This window comes from Carcharodon carcharias, chromosome 8 (assembly GCF_017639515.1).
Source record: "Carcharodon carcharias isolate sCarCar2 chromosome 8, sCarCar2.pri, whole genome shotgun sequence".
NCBI lineage: Eukaryota > Metazoa > Chordata > Chondrichthyes > Lamniformes > Lamnidae > Carcharodon > Carcharodon carcharias.
Window position 1 is genome coordinate 36,640,227 of NC_054474.1, and position 22,559 is coordinate 36,662,785.

At 44.7% G+C, this 22,559-nt stretch overlaps 1 protein-coding gene across 1 annotated transcript in view; it reads left to right on the forward strand.

Annotated features, from left to right (window-relative positions):
• The window catches only part of LOC121280733 (solute carrier family 22 member 5-like), a 160,272-nt gene that overhangs the window by 20,907 nt on the left and 116,806 nt on the right, over positions 1–22,559 (forward strand). The window contains exon 2 of the mRNA XM_041192868.1: positions 22,026–22,129. Within this exon, the coding sequence (XP_041048802.1) occupies positions 22,026–22,129 (104 nt within the window). The remainder of the gene's footprint in view (positions 1–22,025; positions 22,130–22,559) is intronic.

Consider the following 22,559-nt stretch of genomic DNA (forward strand, 5'->3'; position numbering starts at 1 on the left):
TATGGGTGAGGCAAGTTAGGCCATTTTAAAGTGGTCTGCCCTTCCAGGAAACCTGTGTTTACAAGTCAGGAGAAATATGTTAAAGGAACCTCCATTCAAGAAATTCAAGACCTTGACAACCAGAAAATCACCTTCAGCTACGTTTATTAAAACACAGGGCCTGTTCTTTGCAGAGAAAAAGAACATGTGCACACATTGCGCTTGTTTCAGCTAAACAAAATAAGTGACAGCCATTCACTGGTTCATTCTCCAGGGCAATGACTTGACCAATCAGAGTCAAACTGCTTGGTTTAAATGGCAAACAAAGCTTGGCAGTTAACTGTCAGCCCCAATCAACTGGTGCATTCACCATACAACGCCTCTACCAATCAGAGTCCATTTGCCAACGAATCAGCACTTTCTTCTCATACAAAATAAATATATTCTTTCCCCTGACATTGGTATTTTCTTGCAAATTGTCTTGACAAGTGCAAGGCGAAAAGCTTCAACAAAAGTTTTTTCTTTTTCAGCAATATTCAAAATCACCTTCCTAGGAGAAATAAAGGAAAATAGAAGCCAGTATTGGGATGCTCACATTGAAGTAAATGCAATCGTACCAAATTCAAGCTAGACACAGGAGCTGGTGTCTGTTTTACCTGACAGATTTTCATGGCTGAATAAAGTAACTCTGTAATTGGTCTATTCAACTCCAAGGTCTTGGAGGAACCAAGCTAAGTGTTAAAGGTGAGCTTGATACAACACTAAAATACAAATATAGGGAAATTTCTGAAACATTATGCACTATTAAGATTCAAGAATGCTCTTTGTTGAGCCGAAAAGACTGCATAGCTCTGAACCTACTTATAAAAGTTGAAGTCAATGCACAAACACAAGATAATGAATTTAGAACAGAATTCTCCACACTCTTCAAAGGCTTAGTAAACCGAAGATTGTATATCACATTACATCAAGACAGATGCTAAACCTATTTGCCAATCATGCCAAGAAAGGTCCCACAACCACTTCTGAGAAGAATCAGGAGTGAGATAGAGGCAATGCTTCAACAACGGGTCACTTTCTTCAGTCACTAAACCAACCAGGCGCTGCTTTGGTATGGTACCAGTCTCAAAGCCTAATGGTTCCACTTGAATCTCAGTTGGTCTAACACACCTCAACAGGGCAGTGGAAAGAGGAATACACCGAATGGCATCGGCAGATGAGAACTTGACCAAACTTGTAAAAAATAGAATCTTGACCAAACTTAACATCAGCAGCGGATTCTGGCAGTTTCTCCTGGGTCAGGAGTCAAAACTCCTAACGTCTTTCATTATGCGCTTTGGACGGTACTGTTTTAAACGTCTGCCTTTTGGCATCATATCCACCCCTGAAATATTCCAAAGGAAAATTGTCAATATACTGTAGGGTATACACAACGTCATATGCCACATGGATGACACCTTGATCCATGGTTCAAAGAAAGAGGAGCACAACAAATGGATCAGAGATACCTTACTAACGGTGCAAGAGGCTGGCTTGAAAATGAACAAAAAATGTGAGTTTTCTAAGCCTACAATTTGGTTCCTAGGGCATATTATACAAGCACCTGGGATTACCGCAGACCCACAGAAAACAAAGGCAATAAAGGAATTTAGAAATAGCAAACTAGGAATATAACAGCTACAAAGGTTTATGGACATGGTCAACCATGTAGGTAAATTCCTACCTCGTTTAGCCCAGATAACTAAACCCCTCAGACATCTTGTACAACAGGACCAGGTGTGGTACTAGACTGAGTATCAGCAACAATCATTTGAACAAATCAAAACAATGCTAACATCCTCAGAGGTCCTAGCCACGATGATCCTGAACTTCCCATGATTGTAGTAGCAGATGCATCTGCAATGGTGCTGGGAACAGTGATATTCCAAGTCCAAAGTGTTGGCAAAAAAAACCTGTTTATTATGCATCCAGGTCATTAGCTGAGACTGAATAGCGTTATGCTATCATGGAAAAGTAAGCCCTTGCAGCCACTTGGGCATGTGAGACATTATCTGATTATGCCCTGGGGGCCTGCAGTTTAGGAATGAGGCCGACCATAAGCTTTTAGTAACATTGTTAAACATAAAAGAAATCAAAAAGATGTCACCCAGGATTCAGTGATTCAGACTTAGACTCATGTGATATGACCCTACTACAGGGTAGATATCAGACTACGCCACCACACTGTCAAGGATACCCACCACTCACCCAGTACAGGAAGATGATAAAACCCTCATTGAAGATGTTGAAGCCTTCACAGCCTTAACTACAAAATACTTGCTGGCAACAGACCAGAAGGTGCACAAATTTTGTGTAGCCCAAAGGCAAGATGAAGAGTGCATCCAGATTCGGATGTTCTGCCTAGACAGATGGCCACAGTACATTTCAAGCAATCCCGACTACAGGCAATATTTTGAACAGCGTCACCACATTAGCATCATAGATGACCTCCTGGTGTACAATGAAAGATTGTTGTTACCACGATCTTTCCACCTAGAAGTCCCCCAGAAGATTCACCAAGGACATTTTGGTATTGCCGAGTGTCAAGCCAGAGCACAGCAGCCTTTATGGTGGCCAGGTATTTCAGTTTATCAAAGACACGGTCACCAACTGTGTCACTGTATCATTCACGGGCAAGGAGCAGAAAGAGCCACTTCTGCCCTCCTTATTCCCATCAAGGCCTTGGGAATGCCTTGGCATGGATTTGTTTGACTATAAAGAGAAAATATTTCTTGTAGTGGTATTCTTATTTCCACTGGATAGAGGTGCAAAAGCGACATGGCCTCATCTTTGAAGCCATTATTACCTCCTTGAAGAAAATGTTCTCTACACATGGCATTCTGGTCATTCTGGTCACTTCCATCTCTGATAATGGGCCACAATTTGCCAAAAGTGTTTCCGATCCTTTGCAGCATCATATGGGTTTGTACATGCCACAGGTTCGCCAAAGTACCCTCAGTCTAACAGAGCAGCTGAGCGAGGCGTACTAATAAGGAAGAATGATGACATTGAGCTCGCTCTGCTTAGTTATCGCTCCCCACCATTGCAGGATGGCTCTACCCCATGTGAGCTTCTGATGGGCCCCAGGCTAAAAACCCAACTTCCTTTTCTTTCCCACATATTGCTATCAAATCTCATGCTGGAAGACCATATTTGAGCTAGAGAATAGGAAGAAATCTACCAAGCAAACCAGGCCCAAACTTTTAATCAGAGACACTGGGCTTACGATCTTCCGGCTATCGGAAGAAAAGGTATGGACCAGAAACTGGCAGTGAGAAGATATTGTAATAGAGAAGCTACAGCAGCCAAGCTCATCTGTTCAAGACGCAGTCAGGCAATATTCAAAGGAACAGAGCTGCCCTGATTTCAATGGACAGAAACCATTAGCAGCATGGGTAGAGCACCCTGAATCTTAGGAGAATATCACACTTACAGAACTATAAATGAGGGAAATCAGGCATGATGATCTCCAGGAATTGACCTGGGTTCCCAACTACCAATGAAGGAGCTACACATTCGTTCATTAAGACGGGTGAAACCTTAAAAAGACAATCCCTTTAAATGAACAGGTTTTGGGGGGAAGTGTAAAAGGATGTACATATAATGGCCAAAATTTTTACCTCGATGGGTGGGCAGGCCCCACTGGCTTGGTGGCCGTCGGGCAGCCGAACTCCGCCGGCGAAACGGGGCCTGCTGCCATTTTGAGTGGGCGGTCCAATTAAGGCACGCCCTGCGGCCTGCCCAGCAGGAAGTGCTGTGCGCTTCCTTTGCGGGGGGTGGAGGGATTCCCCATCTGTCAAAATGTGCTCTTTCGCGCATGTGCACGAAAGATTGTACATCTCCCTGAGACTAAGTGCTGTCTCAGGGAGATGACTGTGTCAAAAATGTTAAAAATAGAAAAATTATTAACATGTCCCCCTCATGTGATAATGTCACATGAGACAGGGAAATAATTAATAAAAAGGACATAAACTTTATTAAAGTTTTTAAAAATGGATATGAAATCTCATCCCACCAGTGGATGAGGTTTCATGTATTATCAGAAGCCCGCTGGGGCTCCTGGCCTGCCCGCCAGCCTTAAGGTTGGAAGGGCAGGGTCTTCAATTATCTTAATGATCCTGTCAATGGCCTTAATTAGCCATTGACAGGTCGGCGGGCGGACAGCTGATTTCGCTGTCCACCTGCCTTCCTCAATATTTAAATGGACCGGGATGATGTCGGGGGTTCCTCCCGACGTCATCTCGTGTCATTTTCCTGTCGGCGAGTGGGCCCCGCCCCCAAATCACCAACGGGAAAATTATGCCCAATAAAATGGGGATAAAGACTCGGGGGGGTGTGGGAAATGTAGAGTAAATTTTTAACTCTTAATGATAGCTACTGAGCATGTACGTGAGGAGCCATGTCACAGTGATGTCACTCACTTAGAGAAGATGAGTGAGAAGCACCTCAGAGAGTAGTTGTAGCTGTGTCTTTATATTCCAAAACCTTGTAAATAGTTAGGATGTAAATCAGGATAATTTGAGCAAAAGTCCATTGGCTCCAGCAAGATCTCTTCTACTGTAAGAAGCCAATGAATCCTGAGACAAACCCACATTAACAGAGAAACATCGAGCTTTAATGGAGCCAGGAAACACAGCGCAAAACAATGATACAAAAAAGGCAGCACCACACAAGGAAACCTGGCTCCCAGTCACCAGAGGGCGATAACATAGAGTGGTGTTGTCTCTAGCTTTGTTACCCGTCATGAAAATATAATAATTTTCATAATATTATTGTAATTTATTGTAAAGGTAGATTAATAGTGGGGTTTGGATTAGTTTCTCTGTGTGCAGTGTGAATGCGTGTGTGGGTTTCAGTTGGATTACAGACAGCTGGTCTGGGTGCTTTGGTGTATCGGAAGGGAAACTAGGTTTAAAATGCTAAATATGTAAACATGGCTGAAGTTTTAGAATGTCGGCGTGAAGAACATTTGCGTTTTTAGATAAACCAGAGTCGTGAATTTCAAAGAGGGAGTAAGGTGTTACACCTAGCCAACAGAGGCTAAGCCAAACAATGTGTTTATTTTTCCCAAAGATTACTGTCAATACGATAGAGGAAATATGTTTCACAAATTTATTACAACTTTTGAGGATATAGCTGGTGGGGTAGATAAATGTGAACCAGTAGATGTAGTAAACTTTGATTTCCAAAAGGCATTCCATACGGTGTCACACAATATGTTAATATGCAGTATAAAGGCTCATGGATTGGGGGTAATATTTTGACAGATGGAGGATTGGTTAACAGACAGGAAGCAAAGATTAGGGATAAATGGGGCATTTTCAAGTTTTTCAAGGCTGTAACTAGTGGAGTGCCACAAGGATCAGTGCTGGGTGTCCCATATTTACAATCTATATTAATGACTTAGACCAGGCTTGTTCAATGCATGGCCTGCCAGCCAGATGTGGCCCATGAAGCCCCCCCACCCCCCAATATGGTACTGAGGCAGTTTGCAAAATGGGATGAGTGGAATATTCTGAATGAAGTTGCTCCTCCAATCACAGCCCATTCCTCTCCTGCATTTATAAGACCATAAGACGTAGGAGCAGAAGTAGACCATTCAGCCTGTCGAGACTGCTCCGCCCATTCAGTGAGATCATGGTTGATCTGATAATCCCTAACTCCACTTTCCTGCCTATTCTCCATAATCCTTGATTCCCTTACTGATTAAAAATCTGTCTATCTCAGCCTTGAATATACTTAACGATATAACCCAGCCTCTACAGCCCTCTGTGGTAAAGAATTCCATAGATTTACTGTCCTCTGAGGGGAGAAATTCCTTCTCATCTCTGTTTTAAATGGGCAACCACTTACTCTGACATTATGCCCTCTGGTCCTAGACTCTCCCACAAGGAGAAACAACCTCTCAGCATATACCCTATCAAGCCCCCTAAGAATCCTGTATGTTTCAATAAGGTCGCCTCTCATTCTTCTAAACTGTAATGAGTACAGACCCAACCTGCTCAACTTCTCCTCACAAGAAAATCCCTCCATCCCCAGGATCAACCTAGTGAACCTTCTCTGCCCTGCCTCCAATGCCAATATATATTTCCTAAGATAAGGGGACCGAAACAGTTCACAGTATTTTAGGTGTGGTCTAACTAGTGCCTTGTATAGTTTTAGCTAGACTTCCCTATTTTTATACTCCATTGCCTTTGAAATAAAGACTAACATTCCCATTTGCTTTACCTATTACCTGCTAAACTTGTATGCTAGATTTTTGGGATTCACGTTTTGCTGCTGATAGGGTCATGGGTGAACCTATGAGCAGCAAATGTGGGAGAGAAGCATCTGTGATTGGAGGATAAGCAACACTGGCGGCAGTGAGTGTGCTCTGGAAAAAGAGGTACTGGCGGGGGAGAGAGAAGTGAGAGAGAGAGAGAGGCTGGCTGCCGGGCTGGCTTGCAGGGACAGAGAGACTGTTTTGGGGAGGGAGAGGCTGGCTACCAGACGGGTGAGGCAGGATGCAGTGGTGCGGGCGTGGTGATGGTGAAGAGACTCACTGCCTGGGGGAGAATGAGTGAGTGTAGAGAGAGAGAATGAGTATGTATGTGTATCTGGCTCATCTGCTGTCTCAGGATTCCCACTCACCCTCACCCCACACATCAACATACAATCACATCCACTCACAGTGGGTGAGGATGAGTCAGTGAGCACCAAAAGATTGAGAGTGAGCCAGTTTCAAAAAGACTCTGTCCCTCTCACACTAATGTTGACATGTATTGATTTTTTTTTAATTATCAATTCATTACTTTGACATTGCCTTATTTTTGTCAGCAAGTGTTTTCTTTTCTTCATACCTCAACTTTATTTTGAAATCCACGGGCGGAATCGTCCCAGATTTGCACTAAGTGCAGTAGTAGGTGGGCAAAACGCCGAGATGGCGGGTTTTCATGCCGTATCATTCCAAACCCGCCACATTACTTATGCATTCCCGGAAAAAAAGCTGTTTCAATGATGGGCAGGCTTCGATTCGCCTGTCATGCCGTCACCTCGCTGCTTCATCACACCAGGTAGCATATTTAAGGTTTGGCGCGCTCAGTGCTTCCAGCCCAGGACTGCAGCAAAGAAGACATGGCCCTGAAAGGTTGAAGACTGCAGCCCTCGAGCACCTTTTGGACCCTGCGGAGGCCCATTGTGATGTCCTCTACCCCACTCTGGCCGCAGGAGGGGCAACTACATTACCACTCTGGCTTGGTAGGCAATGGCAGTGGTGATCGTGCCATTGCTGCACAGAAGAGGTTGGTCATCCAATACAGAGGATGAATGATCTCACCTGTGCAATCAGAACATGGCACCCATCTCATCACTCTAAACTCACACTCAAGCCTATCACCCATTCACTGCTATCTCACTCATTGCCAGCTCAAGTGACACCACCACCCATTCTCACACACGTACCCTCACATGTCCATCTGGCCTCATCTCTAGAGACTGCTTCCTCAGCCCTCACCATCTTGAGACCACTTGCACTGATCGAAATGTGCCCCCACACACACCCTGGGATAGCCTCCTTCCCCAGTACAACTCTCGTCCTGCAACATATTCCTTTACCTGAGGCCACTTCTCCCCCTTCCCCAAGCAAGAACTTGCCCTGCAGCCACTGAAAAGCTACCCACATATGGCTGATCTGGTAGGTAGAGACCTTTCTGGGAGCCCTCCTAAAAGTGATGTGGTGCTCTCTGTGAAGCCTGGCACTGATGACCGCGAGTGCTGACTGAAGCAAGGTAGGCAAACAAATCTTGAAGGCCCAAGTGAAGTGCAGCCCGCCAAGTGCACGCCTTATATATGCTGTTGCGTAACATGTTGGCGTGTTTTCCTGCCGATGCAGGAGGACGATCCAGTGGGGGGATGAGTTCGGCGGGCTGGCCTTATAATGATATGCTGATGTATTACAATGAGGTTCCCGACGTCTGATGGTGGGCAACATGGCTCGCCATCGGCGGGCAGATCGGACAATCACAAGCTGGTTTTACAATGTGAAACTAATTTTTGTCCTCCTCGCCACATTGTCCGCTGATGCCGCCAAAGATGCCCAATGCTGGCTGGCACGGAAAATCCGGATCCATGTTTATTGTCAAGACAAACCTTATCTTTCTGAAATTTGATCATTGGCCTCCTGCGTGAGAAAAAATTTGAAATATGGCACCCCCCCCCCCCCCCAACTGAAAAATTAGGACAAGCCTGACTTAGCTGAAGGGACAGGGAGTAATGTATCTAAGCTTGCTGATAATACAATGTTAGTTGCAAATATAAGCTGTGAGGAGGATATAAAGAGGCTGCAAAGTTATAAGGACAGATTAAGTGAGTGGGCAACAAGGCATCAGTTGGACAATTATGTGGGAAGTGCGAGGTTATTCACTTGGGAAGGGAGAATAGGAAAGCAGTATATTTTTTAAAAGGTGTGAAACTTGTAAAAGTTGATGTTCAGAGGGACCTGGGTGTACTCATACAAGGAACACAGAAAGTTAGCAGGCAGGTAAGCAAGAAATTAGAAAGGCAGATGGCATGCTGGCCTTTGTTGCAAGAGGATTGGAATACAAGAACAAAGAAACTATGCTCCAATTGTACAGCGCTTTGATAAGGCCACACCTGGAATCTTGTGCACAGTTTTGGTCTCCATATTGGAGGAAGTACAGCAAAGGTTCATTAGATTTGTCCCTGGGCTGAGAGTGCTGTCCTATGATGAAAGGCTGAGTAAATTGGGCCTATACTCCCTGGAGTTTGGAAGAATGACTGGTGATCATATTGAAGCATGCAAGATTCTGGCTTCACAGGGTAGACATTGAAAAGTTGTTTCCTCTGCCTGGGGAATCTGAAATACAGGGGCACAGTCTCAGCATATCGGGCCAATTATTTAGGACTGAGATGAGGAGAAATTATATCACTCAAAGGATTATGAATCATTGGAATTCTCTACTCGAGGGGGTTGTGGATGCTCGCATCATTGAATATATTTAAGGCTGAGATAGACAGATTTTTGGTGTCTCAGGGAATCAAGAAATATGGGGAACGGGCAGGGAAGTGGAGTTGAAGCCAAAGATCAGCCATAACTGTAATGAATGGCAAAGCTGTCTTGATGGGCTGTATGGACTATTCCTGCTCCTATTTCTTCTGCTGCTCTTAAAGAGGTGTATTTTAAGAAGTGCCATAAGACTGCTCAGAGGCTTGGGGAGATGGAAAGTTTTAGGGAAGGAATTCTAGTGCTTGAAATCCAGATGGCTGAAAGAATGGCCTCCAAAGGTGGGGTGAATGAGTGTGAGATGCATCAGAAGTCAGACTTAGAGAAAGGTGAAGACCTTGGAGAGCTGTAAGGCTGGAGGAGGTAACAGAGAAAGGGAGGAGTGAGATGGTGGGATTTGAACATGAGGATGAAAATTTTAAAACTGAAGTTTTGGCGCACCAGGAGCCAATTTAGTTCACTAATTACAGACGTGATGGGCAAGCGGAACTAGATGCAGGTCATGGTATGGACAACAGAGGTTTGAATGAACTCAGTTTTATGGAGGGTGAAAGATAGAAGGCCAGCCTAGAGAGCTAATAATTGTGTGGAATAGCACTTACAAGTACGGAACAAAAATAGACCATTCAGCCCAACAGATCCATGCCTGTGTTTAAGCTCCACACAAGCCTCCACCCACCCTTTTTTATCTAATCCAACAGGAGAACCCTCTATTCCTTTCTCCCTCATGTGTCTACCTAGCTTCCCTTTACATGTATCTGCACTAGTTGCCTCAAATGTTCCTTGTAGTGGCGAGTTCCACATTCTAACCATTCTCTGCGTAATATTGTTTCTCCTGAGTTCCCTATTAGATTTATTGGTGACTGTCTTACAGTTCTGATGTTCCACAAGTGGAAACATCTTTATTACATCTACTCTGTCAAATCCTTTCATCATCTTAAATGCCTCTGTCAGATCAAACATCAATATTTTCTCTGGAGAAGAGAGCCCCAGCCTGTTCAATCTTTCCTAAAGCAGTTTTGGTATAATTCTGTAAATCTTTTTTACACATTCTCCATAACCTATATCCTTTTGTAAAATGGAGACTGGGGGTAAATGTCGGATAAGGCCCAAAAACGGACATGGGGATTCATACTTCAGGATCATTTTTAAAATATAATAGCAACAGCTCAGTGCTAAATATGCCTTCAGTGGGCTGCAAACTTCAGCAAGGGGGCCCATGTTCATGTGAGGCCAGCACCACCTATAGCTAGCCTGTATTACTTAAAGACTTTTTAAAAGGAAGTTCATTCTGGCTGGAACAGATGCTAGAAGTGCGGGAAAGATATTCTGAGCAGGAGAAAAACTGAAAAAGGCAGAGAGTATGCTCCAAGGTTCTCAGGCGTGGCTGAAAACTTTGAAGATGATGGTTTGTTCCCATCTTCCCCCTCAATCTACAATCTCTACTGATTTACCAGCTGCAGATAGTGTAAGCATGTATCTCTTGCTTACCCCCTTTTCCCTTACCACAGCACTATTCTTTCAGACAACCAAGAACTTCAACCTTGTCAGGCAGTGGTTCAGGAGCATGAAGTGCAAGAAGCACAAGTGATGGATGGCGGTGAAACACAATCACTCAATCCCACACTCGCAGCCACCAGCTCAGACACTGCCACTGCCACTGCACATACCTTAGAGGGTAGCATAGAGGTTAATGTGTATGTGGTGAGTCAGCAGTCATGAGTAGCCTGCAGTAAGAACAAGGCGAAAGGGTATCGTAGGTGCCAACTTCGGGGAAGTTGAGGTCACACGTGAGTTCTGCTGCAGAGGACTCAGATGAGTCAGTGTACAGAAAAAAGCTAATGGCCATGCACAAAGAAATGCTTGGTGCATTGGCAGTGTCAGGAAGGCAGCTGTCACTGTCAGGGAGCATGGAGGAGCCTGGCTCCCACTTGGCATTGTATGTGTGTTGGCCACCTGTGGTTGGGCTGCGGAGGGGAGCCATTAGCCAGGTGTAGAGTGCATATCCCTTGTTAACCAGTAGCAATGCTCTGGTTTGATGTGATGCTTGAAAGCATGATGTCCTGAATGTGGATGAACACTAACTGCCCAATGAGCAAGTGGTAATTTTTGGTAGTTGCCGTACAGCTCAGCATTGAGATGCAGTGCCAACGAAGTCACCAGTATGCAGTCAATTGTACCCTGCATCATGGGGAAGCCTGCCATCCATGTGTGCACTGTGCCTACTTCTTTCTATTCAGAGAGAAGACAAAGAAGCCCCTTCTCCTGGCACACAGAACTTCTGCCATCTCTCTGATGCAGCAATGGACGGTGAACTCGGAAATGTTAGCTATGCCACCTGTGCCAACCTGGAAGGATACCAGTGCATAGAAACTGAGGTCCATTCACACCTTCACCACCACTTGTATGGCTCTGAGGCTTTAGGTCTGGTTTCAAGAGGTGGTAGAATTCTGTGAGCACCTCCTTCATGAATGACAGATGAAAATACTGCTCCTGGCTTAAGCAGAAGTAACAGTTGTGCTCTTGGAAGACCTGAAGTAGATAAGGCCTCCTGCTGAGAGCTCTTCTCCCCTTCTCCTCTATCATTGAATAGCTTGTCTTCTTATTTTATACCCCTTTACCACCCAAGGGAGATTGTTATCATGGCTCAGAGTAAGTGGTGTGCCCAGAGTTGTCATCAGCAAAACCTTCCCCTTGTGCATTACCATGCCCTGTAGCCTTGACCAATTGTAAACAACTTCTCCAAACCCCAGTAGAAAGTAATAAGCAACTAACCTGCAAGTTGTTGGTGTTAAATACTGCTGCAAGGGGTTCTTTGTGCTGTGAATTGGATGTTCAGTGGTGTGTTTAAGAGAGGGCAAGAGCAGTGAAGTCCAACATGAAACCTGCATTAGACACTGATAATATCATGATCTGCCTACTTTGCATACTTGTGATGCATTGTTGTATTGCATATACTAATGCCCTCAACAATGATGGTATATGGAGGCAGGCAGAAGTGGCACATGCACTATTTTGCAACTAAACTGGCACCTATCAGGTTAGGGCTATGGTGCTGAATTTTGTGGCATTGTTTTCCAAGGAGTATGTGGCTTCCTTATTCTTTCTACCAAAATGTACTACTTGACATTTATCAATAACTAAGTTTAGTTGACAATTATATACCCATTCTTTAAGTTTGTTAATGTTATCCTGTAATTTTTTCAGAGTTCTCTTATTAACCATATCCAGTAAATTGGTTTTGTCGCAAATTGGTTTTGTCACAAATTTTGAAATTGTGTTTCTGATTCTGAAATCCAATTTATTGATGTAAATGGTGACAAATGAACTTGGAGAAAGATCATTGGTGAAGGTTTCAGTCACAGGTAAGGAGGGTGAAGTTTTCCCCCTCCTTTTCTAAAGATAGTGACTACAGCAGAGACACAGGATGAATTTCTACCCGAGGGAGCACGTAGGTTTAGGAATAATTGGAAGGTTAAAAACACTGAAAATGACAGCTGGGCAGGAAGCCAGCTCCAACCTTCCACATCTAACTCCCAGTGCATTTGGCTGCATGCGAGAAACCCCTCAGAAGAGGCGGATAGTCAATTTCAATATATCAAGTGCTCATTAACAGTGATATTAATATAGCTTTTGGAAAATAACTGCCTGCACGAATTTCCCAAACTCCTTGGAAGGTAAGGTGGGAACACAAAGGGAATTGAGGGGGCTGAATACATGAAATAAGGAGTTGCAGGATTTTGACCCAGTGGTGATGAAAGTACAGTCTTATATTTTCAAGTCAGGATAGTGTGTGACTTAGAGGGAACTTGCAGGTGGTATTCTCATAAGTCTGCTGCCCTTGTTCTTCTAGGTGGTAGAAGTCGAGGGTTTGGAAGACGCAGTTGAAGAAGTCTTGGTGTGTCACATCTTGTAGGTGGTATACACTGCAACCATGGTACAATGGTGGTGGAAAGGGCATTTGTTTAAGGACAGTGGGTGCCAATCAAGCAGATTGCTTTGTCCTGGATCATGTGGAACTTAAGTGTTGTTGAAGCTGGATGCATCATACTAAGTAGAGGATATGCCATTACACTTCTAACTTGTGCCTTATAGATGATGCACAGACTTTGGGGAGTCAGGAAGTGAGTTACTCACTGTACAATTCCCAGTCACTAGCATGCCATAGTATTTATATGGCTGGTCTAGTTAAGTTTCTGGTCAATGGTGACCCCCCCAGAGTGTTGATGGGTGGGGAATTCAGTGATGGTAATGTTATTGAATGTCAAGGGGAGATGGTTAGGCTATCTTTTGTCGGAGCTTGTCATTGTCTCACACTTCTATGGTACGAATGTTACTTGTCACTTATTGACCCAAACCTATAAGTTGTCCAGGTTTTGCTGAATGGACTGCTTCATGATCTGAGGAGTTACAAATGGTACATAACACAGTGCAATTATCAGCAAACATCCCCACTTCTGACCTTATGGAGGGAAGATCATTGATGAAGCAACTGAGGATAGTTGGATTCAGGACACTACACTGAGTACCCCCTGCAGTGATGTCCTGGGACTGAGATGATTGACCTTCAACAACCACAACCATCTTCTTTTGTATTAGGTATGACTCCGGTCAGTAGAGATTTTTCCCTGTGACTCCCGTTGCATGCAATTTTAACAGGGCCCCTTGGTCAAATTTCGTCTTGATGTTAAGGGCAGTCACACTCACCTCCCCTCTTTTGTCCATGTGTATACCAAGGCTGTAATGAGGTTGAAGCCAAGTGGTCCTGGCACCAAACATCAGTTAATCAGTTTGTTAGTGAGATAATGTCGCTTAGTAGCGCTGTCGGCCTTCCATAACTTTGCAACGGCATAAGAATACACTGAAGAGTGACTTTAACCACTAGAATAGTTATATATCTATAATGTATTACAAAATCTTGTATTTGTGTATGCATCTTGTCAACAGTTTACATTATAAGTTCCTATGGCCACATTTATAATGGTACCAGAGATGAGGAACTTCAGTTAAGTGGGGTGATGAGAGAAGCTGGGATTGTTCTCCTTAGAGCAGATAAAGTTAAGGAAAGATTTATGGAGGTGCCCAAAATCATGGAGGGTATTGATTAGGTAAATAAGGAGAATTTTGTTTCTGGTGACAGAAGGGTTGTTAACCAAAGGTAATTGGAAAAAGAACCAGATGGTAACAGATTTGTAGACCCAGCAAACACTTTTATGATGGTGGATAATGGACTAAAATATGGAAACATAATGCTGCAATACCTGCAACAAGTCCCAAGGTAAGTGTGACTGAAGTTTTCGCAAGCAATCTCGATGATTGTTCAATCAAGTCCTTCCAACTGGATGGATGGATCCTGGCAAACTCTGTGTTTTAAACACTGGCACCATATGCACAGGAAACCCGTGACAGCTGTGGCTCAGTTGATGTAACTTTTGCCTGAGTTAGATGGTTCTGAATTCAAGTCCTACACCAGGCCTTGAGCACAAAATTCAAGGCTGATGCCCTAGTGCAGTAATGAGGGAATGCTGCATTGCCAGAGAAGCTGTCTTTCAGATGGGATGTAGATTAGGTCAGAACTTCAAATGCTGTTTTGACTCTTATGTAGCGGCCTGATTGACTGTGCCTCTCTGCATCAATTTTGTAGCTTCATTCTCTGCTGCAATCTTCTCTGGCTGCAATCCACCGCTCCCTTAACACCATGGGCAGAATTTTTCTCTTGTCAGGCAGGCACGTGCCTGACCCGAAAGTGTGTAAAACGACACGCGATGACATTGGACGAGCATCCCGACATCATTGCGCAATATTTCGGTTGGCGGGCATGTGTGGGAGTTGGCAGCGCGCCCGCTGACAATTAAGGCCCTTAATTAGTTAGTTGACTTGAATTTTTTGCTGCCTGTCCAACTGTTCGGTTGGTGGGCGGGCGAAAAGGCCAAGCGGCCTTTGCATTTTTGGTGAAATCTCATCCATGGGCGGGGTGAGGTTTCAGCCAGCGATTTAAAAAACATGATAAACTTTTAACACTGATGCTTAACATGTCTCTGCTTATGTGACAGATTCACATGAAGGGACGTGTTTTCATTATTTTTCATGTCTTTATTTCTTATGGTTACATAGCTTCAGATCCCTGAGGCAGCTTTGTTAATTGGCCAGCAAGCATGAAATCCATGTCGGGCCCAATCGCGGGCAGCAGTCGGCTTCACAGCTGCTCCCAGGCATGCCCACCACGCCCGCCCGACGAGGGCAAAATTCTGCCCCATGTAATCATGAAAAAGTAAGAGAAAGTTTCCCCTAAACTGCTTATCAGCATAATACTGCAGTCATGCTGGAGAGCTAGAGAATGCAAGGATATAACAGTAAGGGCTGACATAATAGAATTTTCCAATCTTAAAACACCAATTTCACGGAAAAATACAACCCAGAGAAACTGAAGGAGCTTTATGCTTCCGAGTGAATCTAAATTGCCAAACATCCGCGAGGAGGCACAGAAAATGCTTGCTTTGTTTAGCTCTATCTATGTGCGCAAACAAAAAAAATTGCCCACTGAAATACAACAAATCTTGTTACAGATCCCAGTTAGCTGATTTCCACAACAAGAATGACACTGGACTATGATGCCTTTGTGAAGAGGGGTGACAACCTATATTGTTCACATTAGGTCCAGAGGGTGTGAAAAAGGCACTACAAAGATGCAACTATTACAATGCAATTTTATGATGGTATGTTATCAATAATAATGGTTTTGGTTTTAATTGTACCAACAATTATCTTTATTTGAATTGTTCAACTCTTGAGCATTAATGGCCGCCCCCTCCATGCAGTTTCCATGCCTAGATGTGGCCTTCTGGCCAAAAGGTTTGCCCATCCCTGGCCTATGCCATGATATCACAATGAGCAAGTTAAGAAGGTAGTCCCCAAGAATTAGCTCAGCTGATACAGGAATTGAACCTGTGTTGATGTTATTCTGCATCACACTCAGTCATCTGAGCTAATTGGCTCCATTGCTCATTGGCAAGTTTGCCTTGTCATTCATCCCGAGCGAAAAAGGCCACTTACCCAGCAACAACCAAAAATGGTCAACGCAGGAAAGGGATGGAAACTAATGCTATTAATGTGGCTCTAGTATTGTGTAACACCCTCAATTGCCTAACCTTCTGCAACTGCAAATCATTATAGCTCTCTTCCTAGCACATATGTACCTATAGTGCCACCCCTCCACCTTCAGCAGAGGTAGAGGCAATTTGCGCAGATCTCTGCTCTGACTGTTGAGATGCTTGTGGCCAATGTCATCTGGGCTTTGGAGCCCATCTGCAGCTGTGAACCGGCAGACTTGGTAATCGCGACGTGAGGTAGTATTGACTGTGGTGGGAGTATGGGTGAGCAGTAGAAGCGTTTTGAGTCAAGTACTCACTTCCACATCCGCTTTCACCATCATCCCTCTCATGGACTAACTGCGCTTCACTGCTGGCAATGAGCTAGAGAGAACTTTGCTGCAAGGTGATAGATAGCTATGGCTATAGTTTTATCAATCCAATTGAAGGTGGCATTCATAGTGGGCAAGGCAATAATGAAGGCCTGCATGTATTTGTTTGATTGCCACATTGGATGTATTTATTAAACCTTTAATATTGTAAAACATCGGAAGACACTTCGTAAAACAAAATTTGGCGCTGAGTTACATAAGGAGATCAAAGAGGTAGGCTTGAAGGAGCATTTCAAAGGAGGAAACAGAGGTGGAGAAGAAGAGAGGTTGAGGGAGGGAGAATTCCAGAGCTTAGGCCATGGCTGCCAATGATAGAGTGAGTAAAATTGGGAACAGTCAAGAAGGCAGAATTAGTGGAGCCCAGATATCTCAGATCATTATAAAGTGGAGGAGGTTACAGAGACAGGGAGGGAAAAGGCCATGGAGCCATTTTAAAACGAGGATGAAATTTTTAAATATAAGGCATTGCTTATTCGGGAGCTAAATAAGAGCAATTAGCACAGGATTGATTGGTGAATGGGGTATGCTGTGAATTAAGACATTGCAGCAGAGAATTAGATAAAGCGCTAGTTTACAGAGGGTAGAATTTGGGAGGCTGGCCAGGAGTGCATTGGAATAGTCATGTCCAGAGGTAACAAAGGCATGAATGAGGGTTTCAGCAGCAGATGAGCTGAGATGGAGTCAGGTGATGTTGCTGGGAACAGGTAGTCTTTGTGGTGGTGTGGAGGTGTGGTCAGAAGCTCATCTCAGGGTTAAATATGAAAATAAGGCTGTGAACAACCTGGTTCAGTCTCAGACAGTTGCCAAGTAGAGGGAGGTGTTGAGGGCTAGGGAAAGCAGTTTGTGGTGGGGACTGAAGACAATGGGCAGAATTCTGTGGAGGTGGAACGTGTCCCACCGCTGGGGGAAAGTGGAGGGCGAGCGCACTTCGGAGGCCAGTGGGACCCAGTGCTGTATTTTCCAGTGGTAGCCAATTGCTCCTCATCTTTACCTTCAATTGGAGATCTCTTATTTTGAAATTACAACCCCTAGAAGAGGAAACATTCTCATAGCATCTACGCTGTCAAGCTCCCTCAGAATCTTATACGTTTCAATATGATCACCTCTCATTCTTCTAAACTCCAATGAGCTTAATTCCAACCTGCTTAACCTTCCCTCATCAGATAAACCCTTCATCCCAGGATTCAGCTGAATGAAAAGTTTACTCAAAATTCAAGTCCTCACTTGTAGTTTATGCAAGATTCAAGTTATGAAATGGTTATTCAACAAATTAACTTGTTTTCAGTGGCGAGTGGAATAACAAGCTGGAAACCAATCTTAATCTTAGAAATGCTGAGAGGCAAGTTTGAAGTTTTAGCAACAGTAGAGTAGATTTCTTTTTTCCCACAGACATGCAGCATCATGGAACAGTTTCCTATCAAATTAAATTCAATTCAGGAATGATTAACTTGTTTAGAAATCTTTAGCTCTAGGTTTGGCGGTTCAGTTGGTGAGTGCACTATTTAGTTTGGGATTGAACTGAACAAACCACATATCAATACCAGATTCACTGATCTCAATTAAGTGTCAATGCACTGAAATAAAAACAGAAAATGCCTAGAAAATCTAGCAGGGCAGGCAGCATCTCCAGAGGGAAACAGAATTAATGTTGTAGGTCAATGACATTCTGTTCTGATGAGATGTCATTGACCTGAAACATTGGCTGGAATTTTCTGCTCCCATTGGCGGCGGCCATCATGGCCGTCATGAGCGGACAATGTGACGAGAAGGCCAGAAATTGGTTTTACACCGCCGTGAAGCCAGTTTGCAGTCGTCCACTCTGGCCGTCAATGGCGGGCGGCATTTCCCACTGTCCAACGTCGGAAGCATTGTGCCTGAGCACTGGAACCATCCCCCCATTTCAAATTTACCTCCCACGTTAGCGTGACTTCAGAACGGCGTGACTTATGACTGCCTTTAAAAGGCATGCACCTGGCGAGCTGATCTTCGAGGGGAACTCAGAGGTGAGTGCACAGAACCTTGCGTGGATCGCCTGTAGGACATTAAGGAGGAGGACATCATGGTTCAAGCTAACAGGGCAGCCTTGCAGCGTGGGTTAGGAAAATGCCTGCGCCTGAGCTGAGACCATACATGCAGTCCAGTGGCCGAAGCCACCGCCAAACACTCCAGCGGAGTGGGGTGGAGGTTGGTGTGGTTTGCACAACCATGAAGTGTATTACACACTGGCCATCCAAGTGGTGGCCAGCACTCTCTGGCATGCGTGAAGGGGCCTTGAGACATAACCAAGAGAGGTCCTTTGGACACATATGCTAACATATGCGTCTCTTTCTTTGATCCTGGAGGAGGAGACCATCAGGATCATGGAGCTTGGTGATCTAGTGGTATGCCTCATGGCTTACAGGGAGCAGAGAAGGAGGAAAAGAGTGCGATGGAGGCACCTGGCTTGCCAATGGGAGGAGCACCGCCCTCAAGATAATGGCGTGGCAGGGCCTCCTGTGCATGCAGCTGGAAATCCACAGTGAGCCGTCGCTCATAAGTGCCTTGCTAGACCTAGGGTCTATAGATGGCACTTGTCATTCCTTCAGATGACTGAGAACCAGTGTCGCCGAAGACTGCGCATATCTAGGGATCTGGTCGGTCACATATACCACCTGCTGCAGGATTTGGCGACGTGGAGGACATCCACTGCCAGTGGCCTTGAAAGTGACCGGGGTGCTCAATATTTACACCAGTGGCTCATTCCAGGAATCCACAGGTGATCCCGCAAGCCCCCACCCACAAGTACGTCTAGGAGGTCACAGGCACCATCTTTGTGAAGGCACAGAACTTTGTGCATTTTGCCTGGGAACAGGAAAGCCAAAAAGCAAGAGCACTGGGATTTGTGGCAATCTCTGATTTTCCACAGATGCAGGGTGCCATCAACTGCACTCATGTGACGCTTAGATCTCTGTGGCAACAAGCAGTCAATTACATTAACCGCAAGGGCTCCCATTCGCTGAATGTTCAGCTGGTCTGCGACCACCACAAATGCATCCTACTGGTCTGTGCACAATTCCAAGGAGTGTCCACGACTCCTACATCCTTGGCAGGTCTCAGATCCCTGACATCTTCCGGGGTCCACATAGGTTGCTGGGTTGGTGCCTGGATTGGCCCCATGTCCACAGAGGACATGGCTGATGATGCCCATGCGGCGGCCTCAGACTGCAGCAGTCGGTATAACAAGGCTCATGCCGCAACCCGGACTTTGGTGGAACAAACGATTGGCATATTGAAAATGAGATTCCAGTGCCTCAAGAGGTCTGGTGGGGCACTGCAATACAGTCCCCAGAGGGTGTCGTGCATCATTGTAGCTTGCTGTGCACTGCACAATCTGGTGCTGCAATAGGGGGAGGACCTGGATGAGGAGGAGATGGAAGAACTGCAATGAGAAGGATGTCAAAGGCGATGAGGTCCTCAAAGGCGAGAATGCCAGCGATTAGGCCATTGCATTGGCCAGACAAGGCAGGCGCACTCATGAGGCCCAAATAGCCATAGTATTTGTGGAGGAGGATGATGAAATGTATTGAGGACAGTCCTAACATCCTCACCTTGCCTCTGTGAACATTTGACTCCTGTGTGACTGATGGCATATATTCTCAGTGCTCAGGCTCATGTCATGGAGATGCAGTGGAGGCCCCAATAGCTGCAAGATTCCAGGAGGATGATGATGACATGTAGTGCGGACACTTCATAGATCTTCACATTGTCTCTGTGAACACCTGACTCCTGTCTGGCTGAGGATAGCTCGCTTGCCTCTGCCTGCAGTGGAACAGATTGTGCACTGTGCTCACCAGATTGTGATCCTGAGGCTGCTCTATCTCTAGGTCCCACCAATGTGTGTGTCGCTGGTGAGTGCCATGATGGGTCTTCAATGGTGCTGCCCTCAGGGTCCTCATACAAGGTGCTGAGGTTGGGGTCAAGGTTGTCTGAGGGTAATGTGGCAAATGTGCCTAAGGGAGAAAGTGGAGATTATTAGTGCTTGGCAGCTTGACAGTGGACTAGAGTAGTGTTGACAGAGGGATGATCTGGTGTGGGATCCTCATGTGGATGCTTGCATTCGACCTCACCATTACTGCAGGAATGGTCCACATCCTCTCCAGCCAGCTCCAACATGTGACTCTCGAACGGAGTGAGAACCTTGATGTTCGGCACTCCACCCCTAGTCTGGGACCTCTCCCGTTAATTGTGCGTGATCTGCATAAAGACAGATGGAGAGAGTGTAAACAAGCGTATTACAGGCCAAATAAGGATGCCGGGTGTGCGTGCATGCTAACTGGACGGGATGAGGAGGCGATCTACAGAGGAGATGCTGCCTGACCTACTGAGTTTTTCCAGCTTTTTTTGTTCTTATTTCAGTTTTCCAGCATCTGCAACAATTTGCTTTTGTGACAATGTGCTGAATTTGGTAGAGGAACAGTCTACTGGGTCTTCAATGTCTGTTTGCTAGTCAGTAACTCCAGCTGGAAAGTATATATGTAGATCAAGCTCAGCTCCTTTGTTGAATAGCATAATAACTCCCTTATCAAGTTTCACACATGATGAACAGCCAACTGAGCAAGGTAGCAGATAGAGCCTGCAAGGCTGCACCTATAGAATCTAAATCAGCATTGGTCAAGGGTCTAGAGATATTTTAACGAAAATCAATGAGGGAAAGACCAAAATAAATGACGAGTTGGGTTACAATATGTTTGGGAATAGAACTGATGATTACATGTGTCAGTTTATTATAATTATAGTTGACATATGGATTATGATTCTCCCAATCTTGCTGTATCTATAAAAGTTCTATCTGTGAAAGCCAGTTGATCAATGTTGACATTGTAGAGTTTTGCTCTATTATTTTCAAGCCATGTGAAAAAATGTCATTGTTCTGCCTTGGAAAGTTTTATTTGTTTCCCTCAAAAGGTGTAATATAATTGGGAGATTCCACACAATGCCAATTGTCTATTGTCTGTTGTAATTAGAAAGAATTTCCTTTTATATGTCCTTTCATGTCCTTAGTATGTCCCAAAACACTTCACAACTAATGAAACCACAGACAAATGTGGCAGCAACCTACCACAGACAACAATGACATGAACAACCAGATAACCTGCCTGTGTAATGCTGGTTGAGGAATAAAGTTGATTGGAAAACTACCCTGCTCTTCTTCATATAGTGCCCTGGAATATTTTACACCTACCTAAGAGGGCAGATGGGATCAGATTTGAACAAGTGAAGCAGAATGCTGCACCCCTCAGCATTAAAGTGTCAGCCTAGATTATGTGCTCAGGCCTCTGCATTGGGATTTGAACCCACAGGTTTAGACGTAAGTGTTGCTACTGAGCCCAGGCTGACAGTCTTGGGTCTTAGCAGTCTTGGTGAAACAAATGAGCTTTCTGTGTATCCTGAATCTTTCCATTCTTAGATCCAATGCAGTAAAATGGTGTCTCTGTAATTTTCCCCAAACCTCGTATATGGAATTTTTCATTTCTCTTTACATTTCAGTGGGACTTGGTGTGTGACAATGACTGGAAAGGGCCGTTTTCTATGTTAGTTTTCTTCGTGGGAGTGCTGGTTGGTTCTTTTTGTTGTGGACAGTTATCAGACAGGTGAGTTATTTTCTTTATTCAACTTTGGCAAAGTCTTGAGCCCAACTCTCCACATCTGACAAGAAAAAGGACAGGTGGGGAAGGGATGCTGTTAAGATAGGAACTGAGTACATTACTCACCACATTGCTTTGTTTCCAGTGGCCACTATTTTAATTCCTGGGCTTCAGGCGACATGTGAGGTGCTTGCTGCAGGCAGGTGGGGTACTCACATATTTTCAAATGTCCGGGGATGATAAGGTCATTCAAAACGCAAAGTGATTTTAATCTTAGATCATGCAAATTGTGCAGAATACTGACCACACTGGGGAAAGCTATTGCTGCCTGCATCCAGGCCAGACGAGAAACAAGGTAATTTTATTCATAATTTTAATAGATTCCTTGTAAACCAGGAGGTTTACTTCCACCAGTCCCATAAAAAACCTTAAGCCT